We start from the raw sequence: 12,901 nt of genomic DNA on the forward strand, positions 1-12,901 counted from the left end.
ATAACCTGTCTTAGTGGTAGCCCAGGTTGATAACTATGCCCCTTCATTAAGCAAGTGATTGGTTAGATTTAAGTTACAGTTCAGTAATACTTAATGTGTCTGTCTGTAAACTCACATGATTCCAGTCTTTTCCAATGATCGCTGTCTCTGTCCACAAGAAGCTTTTGCTGCCATTACAAAAATTATACTGTTGATCTATGGGAACAAAATGTAGACAACAGAAAAAACAATAAAGGTGACTGATGTAGTTCAATCTCGTTTATTAAATCTCAACACTTGACACGATCGTGTTTCGGCCTCAACTGGGCCTGCCTCAGGAATTTATATAATGAATCTTTGAAGATAACAGACAGCAACAAATAATACTCCTCTGTGGCTGCCTACAGTATGTGCTGCTCTCAGTATAACCGCAAGCACACGCTCGACCCTTTCCCCCCCTTTATTGATCGCTGTCTTCCTGCTCCCCTCCTTCTTCATCAGCCAAGTTCGGCTAAAGTTGTTATAAATCCAATAAATTGTGGTAAATCGGCCCGCCTGGCCCTGCCCCCCCTCTATTGACCGCTTTCCTCCTTCTCTCCTTCCCACTTCCGCTTCTTCAGTCTTGTTCGGCTGAAGATGTTGTAAATCCAATACATTGTTTGTAAATCGGCATGTCAATGCGGATCCTAATGTAATTGTTGTGAACCGCCTAGAACTCGATGGGCATGGCGGTATATAAAAATAAAATTATTATTATTATTATTATTAAATGAGCAGTAGAGATGTAATTTATAGGTTGAGATGGTATAAGCTTATGATTTTTGCTGATGTATGGGATCTTTATGTTGTGCAAACTCTGAAATGTGTAATACTGTGAGCTGCCTTGGATAAAGGCGGATTAAAAATGTTTTAAATAAATCTGGAAACTTGTATTTCGACTAAAGGAGGTGTAACGAAGTACTGAATGAAAGTACAGTATGTTCAAACTTTTGCAGCAGCACAAACCAATGCATATGGACACACTGACAGATGGAAAACCCCTAATAGGCTCTATTAATCCAGTGAAATGCACCTAAAAATGGTAGAAGTACCGAGACCGTAGAAGTCTTTTGATTCCCAGTTCTAATTTTTATCCGACTACCTACTGATTAAAATAGCTCAAGATAAAACCACAAAATTGAGGAAAGGTGTAATTATTTTCTGAAGTTTTCTGGATATTTGGAAAATCAAAAACCATGTACAAAACAAGAATGTTTTAAGGCTTTAGGACAGGGGTGTCAAAGTCCCTCCTCGAGGGCCGCAATCCAGCCGGGTTTTCAGGATTTCCCCAATGAATATGCATGAGATCTATTAGCATACAATGAAAGCAGTGCATGCAAATAGATCTTATGCATATTTATTGGGGAAATCCTGAAAACCCAACTGGATTGCAGCCCTCGAGGAGGGACTTTGACACCCCTGCTTTAGGAAATCCTGGTGACCCCCCCCCCCACAGAATAGGGCAGTACTGAAAGAGAACAGACATGGAGAGAAGCTACACAGTCAAACTTACAGTTACTAATACTATAATGGGCCCAGCAAAACTCCAAATGAGGGTGTCATGTACAGACAGCCAACAGAAATCTGGGTTCCCGAAGCCCTGGGGATCGAGGCCAACTGTCAGCCCTGAAAAAGAAACCAGTTAAAAAAAAAAATCAGATTGAAGGGAATACAGCTATGATATGCATAATTACATCTTGAGTCTCTAGGATGCATTAGGTATAGCAGACAAGATTATTTTTTGCGTAAGAACATTTCCTCCTTCCCCTTCGTGTTGTAGTTATTACTTTGTTTTGTTGTTTTAGGGGTGTGTTTTATAATTACTAGACTTAAGACAATATGGAAGTTGTGTTCAGCTATCCTTATTATGTTCTGCAGATACATTGATACTCTGTATTCAGTGCAGTTTTGTTCTCTCTGTACATTTGTTAAACAATTTAATAAAGACTTCCTATTAATTAAAAAAAGAACTATGCTCCATAACACCCCCTGCCTAGTAGCAGACATGTACTACTATGTGGCTTGCTTCAGAATAAAACAATGTCTGTCCTGATCAATAGTTCCAATTAGAGAATGACACGGGGAGCGATCCCCGCAGCGAACCGCTGCGAGGCTGCGGTTTGGCTGCGGGTTATGGTGACCTCATTAGCAAATCGCCGCAGACGCGGAGACAAATCCTTTCACCGACCGCAAAAACGGTGAATAGATTTGTCCCCGCAGGCCAATGTCCCCCCCTCTAGGAACCGCAATTTACCTGTGTTTTCACCGTGCTCCTCATTTGTCAGATCAACCCTTCCTGCCAATAGAACCCGCCCCCCCCCCCCCCCGACGATCGCCCTCACTGGTAGGAGGGTGCCCAACCCCTCCTGCCGGTCCCTCCCCCAACAAACCCCGCCATCCCGAAACACCACCCTTAGTCTTACTTTCCAAGTTGGACCGGACAGCTCCTCGCTCGTCTGGCCAGCAGGCCTGCCTCCGTCCAAATGAGGCGGGCCCGCCCCTCCCCTCCCCTGCCTAACCCACAGGATCCTAGGGCCTGATTGGCCCAAGCACCTAAGGCCCCTCCTATAGCGGGAGTGGCTTTAGGTGCCTAGACCAATCAGGCCCTAGGATCCTGTGGGTTGGGCAGGGTAGGGGCGGGCCCGCCTCATTTGGACGGAGGCAAGCCTGCTGGCCATACGTGTGAGGAGCCGTCCGGTCCAACTTGGAAAGTAAGACTAAGGGGGTTCCGGGGTGGGAGGGTTCGTTGGGGGGGGGTCCAGCAGGAGGGGTTGGGTACCCTCCTGCCGGCGATCTTAGGGGAGGCCATTGGGAGGACCGGCAGGAGGGGTTGGGTACCCTTCTGCTGCGATTGTCGGGAGGGCCGTTGGGGGGGTCTACAGGAGGGGTTGGTTGCCCTCCTGCCGTGATCGCTGGGGGGAGGGGAGACTTGCAGCCGTAGCCGCGGTCACTATGCTAATCACGGCAGGGAGATCTTTGCCCCAGGGGTGGTGGAAGATTAGTGATTGAAAAACTGTATGAAAAATAACTATTTTAAATTTAGTGATCAAAATGTGTCAGTTTTGAGAATTTATATTAATTAATTTTTTCTCTGCGTGTTTTGTTTTTGTATAGTTATTAACTAATATTTAACTAAGTTTTAAAGTTTTAAAGAATGTTTCCTTTATACGTAAATAAAGAAAAGTGAATGGGATTGCAGTGGCGGTGACGGGGCGGTGAATGGGGTGGCAGTGGCGGTGACGGGGCGGTGAAGAGGATGGTGAGACGGGGACGGGGCGGTGACGGGGATGGTGAGACGGGGACGGGGCGGTGACGGGGATGGTGAGACGGGGACGGGGCGGTGACGGGGACCAATTTTTTCACCGTGTCATTCTCTAGTTCCAATCACAGCCATAATGAATTACAGAAATCTAATGCCTTGCAGAAGAGCAGATCATTGGCAAGCAGGGGTTAGAGAAGCAAAGTCCTGGAGACTGATTTTTGAAAATTTTTCACTTAACAAACTGCTAAGGCCTGCCTCTTCTAACTGTACAGAGAACTAGAATGCTCCCAAGCCCCGAGACGGAAAACTGTGATCAGGGGTAGAGACCGCCCACCAGAAGGAAGAAGGAACTAAAATGTTCCACTATAAATAACCTAAAAGAAAGTAACTTAGAGTTGTGTAGAGAGCCCTCAGTCACACAGCCACACGCCCTAAAAATATCGCAGACCGGGTGGTCCGATCAAAATATTCCTCAATGCAAACGCAAAGCCACCAGGGAGGTCACCACATTAAATGCGGCAATATTTGCGACATATGTGCCCTTACAATTGAAGGCATGGACTGGGAACATCCTGTGACACACAAACAATATGTCCATAAATCGTACACATCATGTACATCGAAGTGGGTCATATACATCATAATATGTCCATGTCGGATGGGCTACGTAGGGCGCACGCAAAGGACCATCAGAACGCGCCTCATAGAGCATCGCAGCCGGATTAACACTCAATCCACAACTTCCCCGATGGTGCCCCATTGCATACAATTCAATCATACATTCCAAGATCTAAAATGGACTATTATTGAGCAGATCTTTCCGGACTACCAAGGGGATAAATTAGCGTGGTTACAAAGAAGGGAACAATTTTGGATTTATGAGCTCCAAACACTTACCCCTGCGGGACACAATGATTACATAGAGTGGCATCATACATTTTGAGCTTGTTCATTTTCTGTTCATCTTTCAATTTAACTTTTTCTTTTTCGTTTTGTTCTATTGAATTCAAGGTCTGGTCTGGCAGTGCGATTTCAATCTGCACTGGTGTTTCACCTGGGTGATATCATGTGATCGTTTACCTGGGTCACGCCTTTTAGTCTGCTGGTTTAAATCGGAGGCGTCTGTTCTGGTCAAGCGCCATTTTCTTCTATTGCTTTCAAGCAGCAGCCGTAAGACTGTCCGGCTCCTGCCCAGCGTCAGCTGTTCCTGAGGAAGGGGGAGTACTCCCCCGAAACGGAGTCCCGTAGGACGTGTGGTGATATGCTGATTGCCTTTTTGAAGAAGCTAAGTACCTTCTTTATATTCTGCTGGTTGAATTTGGACACTTGTGTTTTTCTTGCTAGCCCCCCTGGATCAGGGGTAGAGACTACTCACTATGAGTGAAGATTAAGTAAGCACTTTAAGCACTGTTTGTGTTATTTTGCACTAAATTCACTGAGAGCCCAAGGATGTTTCACAGTTGACACCTTTTGGTGTACGCCAGTGACAGCCTTTTGCCTCCATAAAAGGAGGTGGCTGTGTGACTGAGGGCTCTCTACACAACTCTAAGTTACTTTCTTTTAGGTTATTTATAGTGGAACATTTTAGTTCCTTCTTCCTTCTGGTGGGCGGTCTCTACCCCTGATCACAGTTTTCCGTCTCGGGGCTTGGGAGCATTCTAGTTCTCTTGAGTGTTGTAGCTCCCATTTTTTTCGGGTTTTTTCAGTTTCATTCTTCTAACTGTACAACATCACCAAAATTCGCCCCTTCCTCTCTGAGCACACTACCCAGACCCTTATCCACACTCTCTTAACCTCACACTTAGATTACTGCCTCTCCCCTTTGCAATCTGTGCAAAACTCTGCTGCATGGCTCATCTTCTACCAACCTTGCTACACTCATGTCATCCCTCTCCTTAAATCACTTCACTGACTCCTTATCCACCTTCACATACAGTTTGAGCTCTTATTGCTGACCTACAAGTGTGTTCATTCTGCTGCCCCTCAATATCTCTCCTCTCTTCTTTCTCCTTATACACCTCTTAGCTGTACCATTCTCCTCCACTGCCAATTCTAGACTTTGTTCCTTTAATCTAACTGCCCCCTATGCCTGGAATAAATTACCCGAGGTTGTCTGCCAAGCCCCTTCCCTTGTTTAAAAGCAGACTGAAAACCCACCTTTTTGATATACAGTACTCCCCCGATATTTGCAGGGATTCCGTTCCAGGAACCCCTGTGAATGTCAAAAAACTGTAAATATGGCTTTTAGGCAGGGGAGACAGGAGAGGGCAGCTGGAGAGGGCAGCCGGAGCACCATCGAGTGAAGGAAATCACTCGCTGTATGCTCTGACTGCCTCTTCCTGTACTAAAGTCAGCCCTCACCAATCAGGAGCTGCTTTGACCACGCACTCAGCGGTTTCAGCGGCGGTTGGAAGCCGGCCTACACGGAAAAAAACCAACGATGCCCACGGAGACAAACAGGAAGCGAAGGACTGCTGCATGCAGTCGCACAATGAACTCTAATGTCTGTTTCGGGGGGGGGGGGGTGAAGAGTACCCTGGAGCAGGATGACAGGGAGAGAGTGTGAACGTTGGAGATAGCTCCACATAAGGCGCTGCTGCAGGCACCCCGGCAATGGGAAGAGGAGGAGAGGGCCAATGATAGGGAGAGACCGCTGGAATTTGGAACAAATGGTGCTGCTGGACAGGGGGAAGGTAAAAGGAAGGGATAATGGTTACTGTTGGACAGGGGGAGCAGGGAAGGGGTGCTGTTGAATAGGGGGAGAGGTAAAAGTTAGGAAGAAGCGCTACTGCTGGACAGGGGGAGCAGGGAAGAGATGGTGCTGGACGGGAGGGGAAGTAAAACCAATGGAGAAGGGCTACTGTTGAACAGGGGGAGCTGTGAAGTGGTGCTGCTAGACAGGGGGGAGATAAAAGTAAGGGAAAAGGCCTATTGCTAGACAATGGGAGCAGAGAAGGGGGGGTGTTGCTGGACAGGGGGGAGAAAAAAGTAAGGAAAAAGGGCTGCTAGCACCCGTTAATGTAATGGGCTAAAAAACTAGTTCCAGTATACAGTGGAACCTTGGTTTACGAGCATAATTCATTCCAGAAGCATGCTAGTAAACCAAATTGCTCATATATCAAAGCAAGTTTCCCCATAGGAAGTAAGGGAAACTCGCTTTGATTAGTTCCACCTCCTCCTCCTCCCCCCTGAGGCTACCGGCGCTACTCCATTCCCCCCCCCCTTGAGGCCACCGACGCTGCTCCATACCCCTCCTCACGATCCGGCATCCCCCCTGCGAACCGACATCCTCCCCCCGCTAGCGCTGCCCCCCCTCCACCGCGATCCTACATTCCCCCCGAGCACGGCAATGACATCCCTTACCCCAACTGGGAACCAGTGCCTGAAGATCATCCCTCTTCTGGCGCGGCCTGGGCTGGGCAGTGCATCGGAGATCCTCCCTCTTCTGGTCTGGGCCGGACTGGCTTTGAGCATTTGCGCATGCTCAAAGCCTTCTGGTCTCGCTCTCTCCGAGATTCTCAGATTCAGAATCTCGGAGAGAGCGAGACCAGAAGGCTTTGAGCATGCGCAAATGCTCAAAGCCAGTCCAGTCCAGCCCAGCCCAGAAGAGGGAGGATCTCCGATGCACCGCCCAGCACAGGCTGCGCCAGAAGAGGGAGGATCTTCGGGCGCCGACACTGGTGCCCAGTCGGGGTAAGGGATGTCATTGCCGTGCTCAGGGGGGGGGATGTAGGATCGCGGGGGGTGGCAGACGCGAGCGGGGGGGGGGGATGCCGGATCGCTGGGGGGATGCCTGATCGCGGGGGGGGGGCGCTCGTACAGCGAGGCAAGCTCAGTTTACGAGGCACCAAGTTTGCAAATGTTTTGCTCGTCTTGCAAAACACTCGCAAACCGATGCACTTGTAAACCGAGGTACCACTGTATTACTCTTTGTTCAGCACATCACTCTTCAGCTCTCTTTTTTAGTTTTAACCATCCTCTTCATGGAAGCTGTGGGGTCTTATGGTTGCAGTAAAGGGAAGAAATAGGAATGAAACCCTAATTAATGCTACTGCAGAAGAATGAGCCCCAAACCTGAACTTACACTACTGGTTTGAAATATATACTTGATTAGCAGTGTGTCAAAGGTGAGACGTCTTCAAACTTGCTCCACCGGAAATACTTGCATGGCAGGGACTCAAAGTTTGGGTCAATAAAGCTAGACTGTTCAAGTTCTGCTTGTTTAAGGCTTTCATCCAAAAGACGTCTGGCTTTTCTAGTCTGCCTTTTGCTACTGAGAAAATTAAGCTAGAGATAAATTGTGGTCCACAGGTGCCCACAAAGGATGTTTTTTGAGATTTCCACTATGACTATCCAGGAGATACATTTGCCTACATTTGATCCAGTGACAAGATTAATTTGCACAGTGTGGCCAACCTGACAACCAAACCTGTCTGCAGTATTTGAGCGATAGAATCTGCTATCCATACCTTAAACAAACAAGCAGGGTAGGAGTTACCCCAAGCTCCAGCTCTGTAGTTGCACACTTTCTCCCTACTGAAAACCAATCTTGACTTCTGAAATAAGAACCAAAAACGAGTTTCAACTTGCTGTTCCAGTTACAGCATTGGTAATCTACTTTGATCCCCCTGAGGCTAGAGCACTGGATTTCATTGCCACACAAACTGTTGACTGATTCTACCTTCAACCTGTCACATGCATATCAACTACAATCCAGGAAGACTCTGTAATACACTTTAAAACTACATGTAACTCTTTTGCAACACGTAGCTTCAGGGCCTGATAACAAGCAAGCAGTACCACCTCTACCAAATGCCTGTAAATTCAGTTCAGCTAATTGAACAAATTAACTGCCTGGTCCAAAGAATAAATGTAATATCACCAATTATAAAACTATTCTTTCTCTAGCTATCTTGTAGCTTTTTTTTAAGAACAGCCTTTCCTAGCTAAGCCATTACAATGAGCTGCAGACCATGGCTTGCTCCTTCCAGAAACTAGAATGTGTGTTCTCAAGCGCCAGTAAGTATGGATCACCAGTGAGTAATAACCGCAGCTATGAATGCTGCTTCTTTAACATCCCTATCTTCCTACGAACCAAAAGCCAAACCTTCTAGAGTAATTTCCAGCAAACAACTCACATTGTAAAGACTCTCACTATAAAAAATTCTTCCCTGTTTTAGAAAGACCATTTCTATACCAAACACACACACTACAGGCGTAGCCAGGCATGATATTTTGGGTGGGCCTGAGCACAAAGTTGGTGGGCACACAATCTGCCCACCCTGCACCTTTTCCCCCCATCCGTGCACCAGCAAACTCCCAACAAATAAATACCTGAGCTGGCAAGGATCCTCAAGCCCTGCTAGCCAGAAGAGGTCCTCTGGCAGCCAGAACAGGTGCTTGCTCTAGCTGGCAACACTGTCCACATGCTGTTGGCGTGTTGGCCTCTCCTCTCCTGCACATGCTCAGTTTTTCTGCAACCCCCCCTCAAAAAAAAAGCAAGCATGAGCATAGGGGCAATGATAACATGTGGCCTGTGCCATCAACAGCAAGTAGGAGCATGAGCTGTTCTGGCTGCTGGAGGACCTCTTCCAGCTGGTGGGACTTGGGATCCTCACCAGCCATAACAAGGGTGCTAAAATTTTGGATGGGCCTCGGCACACCCATACCTTTGCCACTGATACATGCCTTGGACCACGTTGTTGTACTTAGTAAAGGATTCACTTTTAACCCCAGTCTTACTGTAATGCTATACAGTACTTAACTTTCAAATTGTTTCGAAAGAGAATCTGAGGTGAGTCAGGACATCAAATGCATCATCCATTCTTACTAAGACAGAGCTGAATAAAAAGTACCAAACCACAGAGAAATTCAGTAAATCCTCAACTTCTTTGTGCATAAAATGTTTATCTGTTCAAAGTAAAAAGAACATAGGTGTTTCTATACTGGGAAAGACCCAGTATCCTGTTTCTAACAGTGGCCAATCCAGGTCACAAGTACCTGTAAGATCTCAAGAGTAAAACATATTTTAGCTACTTATTCTACAAATAAGCAGTGGATTTTCCCAATTCCATCTTAATAGTAGCTTATGGACTTTTAGGAAATTATCTAAACCCTTTTAAAACCCTGCTAAGCTAACTGCTTTTTACCACGCATTCTCTGGCAACAAATTCCAGAGTTTAATTACATGCTGTGTGAAGAAATATTTTCAAATTTTTAAGAAATATTTTCTCTATTAAATGTACTGCTTTTTAGCTTCATTGTGTGCTCCCTAATCCTTGTGTTTTTGGAAAGAGTAAACAAATGATTATGTCTACCTTTCCACTCCACTCAATAGTTTATAGATCTCTATCATATCTCCCCCCCTCAGCCATCTCTTCTCCCTAGCTTCTTTAATCTTTCCTCATCTTCTCTAACCTTTTCTCATTCTGCTATATCTTTTTTGAGATGCGGTTACCAGAATTACATGCAGAATTCGAGGTGCGGTCACATCATAGAGCGATACAAAGGCATTACAATAGTCTCATTTTTGTTTTCCTTTCCTGATAATTCCTAAGATTCTATTTGCTTTCTTAGCTGCCACTGCACACTGAGCAGAAGGTTTCAATGTATCATTAATACCACTACCTAGATCTTTTTCCTGGGGGGCAACTCCTAATATGGAACCTTGCATTATGTAGCTATAGTTTGGGTTCCTCTTTCCTACATGCATCACTTTGCACTTGCTCACATTAAATGTCATCTGTCATTTGGAAGCCCAATCTCTCAGTTTCAGAAGATCCTCTTGTAATTTTTCACAATCCTCTTGCAATTTAACAACTTTGAATAACTATGTCATTAGCAAATTTAGTTACCTCACTAGTTATTCCTATCTCTAGATCATTTATAAATATGTTATAAAGCAGCAGTCCCCAGCATAGACCCCTGGGAAATCCAACTATTTACCTTTCTCCATTATGAATACTGGCCATTTAACCCTTCTCTATGTTTTTTTTATCTTTTAACCAGTACTTAATCCACAATTGGACATGCTTCCTTTTTAATTTACTCAGGAGTTGTTCATAAGGTATGTTGTCAAAAGCCTCTGAAAATCCAAATACACAGAATTAACAGTTCACCTTTATCCACATGTTTATTTACCTCTTCAAAGAAATGTAGTAGATTGGTGAAGCAAATGTCCCTTGACTAAACCCATGTTGGCTTTGTCTCAATTCATTACATGCTCAATAATTTTGTTCTTTAAAATAGTCTCTACCATTTTACCTAGCACCATCAGACTCACCGGTCTATAATTTCCCAGATCACCTCTGGAACCCTTTCTAAAAACTGGCGTTACATTGTCCACCCTCCAATCTATTGGTACAATTCTTGATTTTTAAAGATAAATTACATATTACTAATAGCAGCTCTTCAAGTTCATTTTTTTTTTTTTTGCTCTATCAGTACTCTGGGACATATATGATCTGGTCCAGGTGATTTGCTAATCTTTAATTTATCAAATTGCCTAATTATATCTTCCAGATTTACAGAGATTTGTTACAGTTTCTCCGACTCATTTCTGGCACTGGGTATGTCTCCCACATCTTCCTCAGTGAAGACCAAAGCAAAAAAATTCATCCAGTCTGCTCATTCTGGCCTCGTCTTCCTTGTGTGCCCCTTTTACCCCTCAGTTATCTTATGTTTTTGCATTTCTTATCAGTGCTTTACATCTGATTTGCCATTCCTTATGCTGCTTCCTATTTTCAGTTGGATCCTTCTACCATTGCCTCAAGAATGTTTTTAGCTCTAATAGCTTCCTTCACCTCACTTTTTAACTATGCCAGCTGTCATTTGATATTCCTTCCATCCTTTTAAATGTGTGGACTATATCTGGTCTGGGCTTCCATAATGGTATTTTTGAGTAACATTCAAACCTGAGGTAATTTTTTGACCTTTGCAGCTGCTCCTGTAAGTTTTCTTGACCATTCTCATTTTATCACAGTCTCCTTTTTGAAAGTTAAATGCTAGTGTACTGGATTTCCTGTGTATACTTTCACCAGATTTGACATCAAATGATACGAGAACCATTACCTCCTGTATCAGATCATGCACTCTAGTAAGGACTAGGTCTACAATTGTTGATTCCTGAACCAGCTGCTCTATAAAGCAGTCCTTGATTTCATTTAGGAACTTTACCTCCCTAGCATGCTCTGACATTACATTTATCCAGTAAATATTGGGGTAAATAAAATCATACATTATTATGTGCTACCCATTTTGTTAGCCTCCTAATTTCTGATAACATTTCTGCATCTGTCTGTTCATCTTGGCTAGGTGGACGATAGTACACATTTATCACTATCGTTTCCCCCTTTACATATAGGATTTCTATCTGTGAGGATTCCAAGGTTGTGTTTTGGGTCCTGCAGAATCTTTAGTCTATTTGATTCAAGGCCCTCTAATATAATGCTACCCCACACCAATTTCATCCACCCTATCATTATGATATAATTTGTACCTTGGTTATGAGTGTGTCCCATTCAGGTCTCAGAGATGCCTATTGTATCTATCTTTTCATTTTGTGCAATATACTCTAACTCTCCCATCTTGTTGCTTCTTACATTTGCATACAGACATTTCAAACAATGTTTGTTATCCCTGTTTACAATTTGCTTAGCAGCTGACAGGGATAATTTGCAATCTTTAAAATCTGTCTGCTCTTTATTTAAAGACACCCGGTCTACTACGGTCCTTATTACAACCTCGCTATTGGGATGACCTTTCTAACTTGTTTTGTCACGCAAGAGATTTCAAACACAGATTTACAACAAAATAAACAGTCCTGTTCTTGAGTGATGCTCAAAATAATATCTGGATTTGAATAAAGCACCAAGTATGTTAGAAAAGAAAATCATGTTTCATAGGGTAAAAAACAGAGTGTGCAGTGTGGCTTGCTCTTGCTTGGAAAGTGAAGAGAGAAAAAGAAAGTGAGCATTTGAGGTGCCTGGATCCTCAGTTTGCAGCAGCTCACCTGTTATAATGGCAGGGATTCCCCAGCCGACGGCATAGTAGAAACGCATATGGCCAGAGTTGATATTCCTCATTTCTGTCAGCATACGGTAGATGTGAAGTCCTTCCACAAACATCCAGGCAAAGGTGCTCATGTAGAAATAATGCAGGAGGATGGCTATCACTGTGCACACAAACTAGAGAAGACAACAGCACAAATTGAATGCTACAGAGTACATACCGTAAAGTCAACACCGCTATGAGATTTCAGCATTTTTTTCTCCAAAGAAGTCAAGAACAATCCCGGTTTGAAATAAGTGTGGAATTATTAGGTCACATCTTTGGTCCATTATTTCTGGATTCATTTTTGAAAACAATTTCTGAACACAAGGCATTCAACTGCTAATTTCTTCCAGTTACTTAACCTTGCAATGAACTTGTTTAGAACATATATGGGCATATTGTTGTTTTCCATCAATGGAAAATTAATATTGGGCTGGCTTGTTTTCTGAGCTTCTAGTCATCACTTTAAACAATATAAGTTATGACTGAAGGGAGGGGGTCTGAAGCTGAGGTACCATGGGCACTCATTATCCTTGCAACCTCATTATTCCCTACCTTCTTCCCTCTATT

At 44.2% G+C, this 12,901-nt stretch overlaps 1 protein-coding gene across 3 annotated transcripts in view; it reads right to left on the reverse strand.

The window, feature by feature from the left end:
- Window positions 1-12,901, reverse strand: part of CELSR1 (cadherin EGF LAG seven-pass G-type receptor 1) — a 332,485-nt gene that overhangs the window by 36,841 nt on the left and 282,743 nt on the right. For all 3 annotated transcript variants that reach the window (XM_033957924.1, XM_033957923.1, XM_033957925.1), the window contains exons 25-27: window positions 12,291-12,465; window positions 1,532-1,644; window positions 116-195 (exon numbers count right to left, since the gene is read on the reverse strand). In XM_033957924.1, the coding sequence (XP_033813815.1) occupies window positions 116-195; window positions 1,532-1,644; window positions 12,291-12,465 (368 nt within the window). The remainder of the gene's footprint in view (window positions 1-115; window positions 196-1,531; window positions 1,645-12,290; window positions 12,466-12,901) is intronic.

This window comes from Geotrypetes seraphini, chromosome 9, assembly GCF_902459505.1.
Source record: "Geotrypetes seraphini chromosome 9, aGeoSer1.1, whole genome shotgun sequence".
NCBI lineage: Eukaryota > Metazoa > Chordata > Amphibia > Gymnophiona > Dermophiidae > Geotrypetes > Geotrypetes seraphini.